At 38.5% G+C, this 3,897-nt stretch overlaps 1 protein-coding gene across 1 annotated transcript; it reads left to right on the forward strand.

Moving 5' to 3' along the window:
• LOC109229763 lies at window positions 256-2,291 on the forward strand. The gene is made up of 3 exons (XM_019395318.1): window positions 256-1,065; window positions 1,161-1,622; window positions 1,731-2,291. Exons 1-3 carry the CDS (start codon window positions 256-258, stop codon window positions 2,289-2,291), a joined length of 1,833 nt encoding a protein of 610 aa, XP_019250863.1.

The following is a 3,897-nucleotide window of genomic DNA, read 5'->3' on the forward strand; positions in this document are numbered from 1 at the left end:
AGATTATCATCAACATCTAAGGAATTTCTGTGATTCCCTCTTCGATCGAAGTTTTGGAGGATTTTCATCAAAGCTAGGGTTTTTTTATCGTTCTCAGCAATTTTTGTGCATCTCATCTTCAAGGCCTTTTAACTTCTTCAGGTCGCGAAGAAGTTTGGTACATTCTTCTCTATTTCTCTATGTTAATTGATTCCATTTTTGAGAAATTAAGATTTGTTGAGTTTTAGTCGATTTTTCTGCTTTCTGCTGATAGTCATGGGTGATTCTAGTTCAAGTACTGGTCCATACATTCCTGAACCTACGAGTCCTCTGTTCTTACTTCCTTCTGATGTGCGAGGAGTGTCTCTTGTTAGTGTTCCCTTTTCTGGGACAGGTTTTGGGGGTTGGAAGCGAAATATGATAGTTTCTCTGTCTACTAAAAATAAAATAGGATTCATAGATGGCTCGTGCGTTAAACCTGCTGAAACCTCTCCTCAATATAGACAACGGGATAGATGTAACAACATGGTTATATCATGGTTGACCAATTCATTATCCCTAGACATTGCTGAAAGCGTACAATACTCAGAAACAGCTGAGAGTATTTGGAAACAATTAAACAATAGATATGGGATTGTTAGTGGGACTAAAGTTTTTGAGATTAAAAGAGAGTTGTCCTCCACCTATCAAGGATCCCTAGATGTTGCCTCTTATTTCAATAAGCTTAAGAAACTTTGGGATGAACTGGAGATTATGCGTAGTAGTCATGCTAATGCTTGTAATTGTGCTGCTAAAGAAGGTCTCCAAAAAGAAAAGGAAGAAGATAAGGTTCATCAGTTTTTATTGGGACTAAATGAGGTATATGTAGGAGTTAGAAGCAATATTCTAATGATGCACCCATTGCCTTCCCTTGATAGTATTTATAATATACTTCTACAAGATGAAAAGCAAAGACAAGTTCTTCCAAGTCCACAAGCTTACTCAGAATCAGCCTCCTTTCATGCAAATTTAAACAAGTTTGCTCCTCAATTTTCCCCTCAGCAACAACATCCTCAGAAATTAAAATCTGACCAGTATAATCAAAGGGTAATTCCTGATCACAGCAAGGCTTCAATGTTCTGTATTGCAAGAAGCCTGGCCATGTAATTGAGAAATGTTACAAATTGCATGGGTTTCCTCAGAATTTTAAGTTTACAAGAGGTAAAAGGTTTGGTTCTGCTGCTGTTGTTGAAGGGCAGCATCCTGGTGTTTCTGATCATGCTCTTACACATGGTGAAGACTCTTTAATACCTGGTTTAACCAAAGAGCAGTATAATCAGCTGATGAGCCTTCTTCAACAATCTGGTCTTAATGAATCATCTTCTCAACCTGTCATGATGGGCTTTGCAAACTTTGCTGGTAATTCTTCTTCCCTACCTGTGTGTCTGAATGGTACTTCTAGTGTGCGCATGTTGACTAATGTAGCTGGAAGGATATGGATAGTGGATTCTGGAGCCACTGACCATATGACTTCAAATAAGAACCTTCTTTTCATTATCACTCCTCTACCTATACCTTACCTAGTTTCCTTGCCTAATGGTTACAAAGTGAAAGTCACCTGTACTGGATCTCTTACTTTGTTGCCTTATTTCACTCTTCATCATGTTTTATACATACCTTCCTTTCACTATAATTTGATTTCAGTAAGCAAACTGATTGATCAGTTCAGATGTTATGTTTTATTCACTTTCCAATCTTGTATACTTCTACAGGCCCATTCTATGAAGAAGCTTCTGGAGCTTGGTAGAATGGACCATGGACTATACAAATTTTACTATAACCAACCTACTCCTCATGCATCTGTTTCCCAAAATCTGATGGACAGTATTGAACAAACTATTTCTTTTCCTGCTGTTTCTGATTCATTTGTTTCTAGTCCTAGCACAATAACTGAAGCACATGATTCCTCTTTGAATGCACATGTAGATGTTCTGAATTCACTTCATGATCCTGTTTCATTGCCAAATTGTAACAGAAACCAACATATAAATAAAAATGATGTTCTTTGGCATCATAGACTGGGGCATATTCCTTTTGCACTAATGAAAAATATAACTTCCATTTCTTCTTCTTTATCAGGAAAGCATTCCTTTATTTGCCCTATTTGCCCTTTAGCAAGACAACCCAGAATGTCATTTCCAAATAGCTCCACTCATTCTACTACACCGTTTCAACTTATACATGTAGATACTTGGGGTCCCTACCACACTCAAACATATTCTGGGGCAAAATATTTTCTGACAATAGCTGATGATTATAGTAGGGCAACCTAGACACATTTGCTACACTCCAAAAGCCATGCTTTCAGCCTAATTAAAGCTTTTGTACCAATGGTTAAGACACAATTTCAACTCCCTGTAAAAGTCATTAGAAGTGATAATGCCTTAGAACTTGGATCTTCTAATTCAGCTCTTCAATTCTTTTCTGACACTGGTATAATTCATCAAACAACTTGCCCTCACACCCCACAACAGAATGGGGTGGTGGAAAGAAAACACAAGCATTTACTTGAAACTTTAAGAGCCCTTTTGTTTCAGTCCAAGCTTCCTACCAAATTTTGGGGTGATTGTATTTTAACAGCAACTTACCTTATTAATAGGTTTCCCTTCTCAGTTTTATACAACAAGACACCATTTGAACTTCTTTATGGTAGCCCGCCTTCTTATTCTCACCTAAAACCCTTTGGATGTTTATGTTATGCTACTGTTCCAAAATGCAATACGGACAAGTTTCAGCCAAGAGCTTCCCCTTGTGTCTTTATTGGGTATCCCTATGCTAAAAAGGGTTACAAACTGTTCAATTTAAATACCAAATCAGTTTTGCACTCAAGGGATGTCATTTTTCATGAATCTGTCTTCCCCTATCTCCTGCCACATTCTACTTCTCCTTCTTCTACCCCAACATCTTGTCCCATGTATTTTTTGATCCACCTTCTGATCCACCTAGTTTCAGCCCACCTGCATTTTCTTCCCAACCTGAACATGATTTTTCATCACCACCTGAACATGATCCTGTTCAGCCCACCTTCCCAATACCTGAATCAGAACCTCAACCTCATCAATCTACTGTGCTTAGAAAAAGTTCTAGAACACACCACCTGCCTTCTCACTTGAAAGACTATGTTGTACTACTTCCCTCTCCCCTTTCCTCCTCTATTCCTTCATCCTTTTCTGCTACACAACATGCACTAGTGGAGCCTCATTCTTACACTCAGGCTGCTGCCTCCCCTGCTTGGTAAGAAGCTATGGCCAACGAATTTGAAGCCTTAGAGGCTAATAAGACTTGGCAGATTGTTGAATTACCTTTTGGTAAGAAACCCATAGGCTGTAAATGGGTGTACAAAATTAAATATAAAGCAGATGGTAGTGTGGAAAGGTTTAAAGCCAGACTGGTAGTTAGGGGAGATACCCAGGTGGAAGGGATTGATTTCAATGAAACCTTGGGATTGATTTCAATGAAACCTTCTCACCTGTTGTCAAGATGTGCACTGTCAGATGCTTGATTGCTGTTGCACTTAAGCAAAACTGGCCTTTATTCCAATTAGATGTCAACAATGCTTTTCTACATGGTGATCTAGATGAGGAAGTGTACATGAAAATTCCTCCAGGGCTTTTAGTTTCTTCTACTTCCAGTTCTGCCCCTTTGGTTTGCAAGCTTCAAAAATCACTTTATGGTCTTAGACAGGCTTCTCGACAGTGGTATGCAAAGTTATCACAAGCCCTTTGCTCCAGAGGGTATATCCACTCATTGAATGACTATTCTTTATTTGTTAAAATGTCTCCATCTTCCACTGTTTTTCTTGCTGTCTATGTGGATGACATCATCCTCACTGGTGATGATTTGTCTGAAGGAAAATATATTTCAATTTCTCATGTTTGA

This window comes from Nicotiana attenuata, chromosome 7 (genome assembly GCF_001879085.1).
Source record: "Nicotiana attenuata strain UT chromosome 7, NIATTr2, whole genome shotgun sequence".
Classification (NCBI taxonomy): domain Eukaryota; kingdom Viridiplantae; phylum Streptophyta; class Magnoliopsida; order Solanales; family Solanaceae; genus Nicotiana; species Nicotiana attenuata.

Bases quoted from the DNA above. Each gene is read 5' to 3' on its own strand.
- LOC109229763 (XM_019395318.1), top strand. From the start codon at position 256: ATGGGTGATTCTAGTTCAAGTACTGGTCCATACATTCCTGAACCTACG. The intron at 1,066-1,160 runs GTAATTCCTGAT...GGGTTTCCTCAG, and splicing joins CTGACCAGTATAATCAAAGG to AATTTTAAGTTTACAAGAGG. The intron at 1,623-1,730 runs GTTTTATACATA...ATACTTCTACAG, and splicing joins CTTATTTCACTCTTCATCAT to GCCCATTCTATGAAGAAGCT.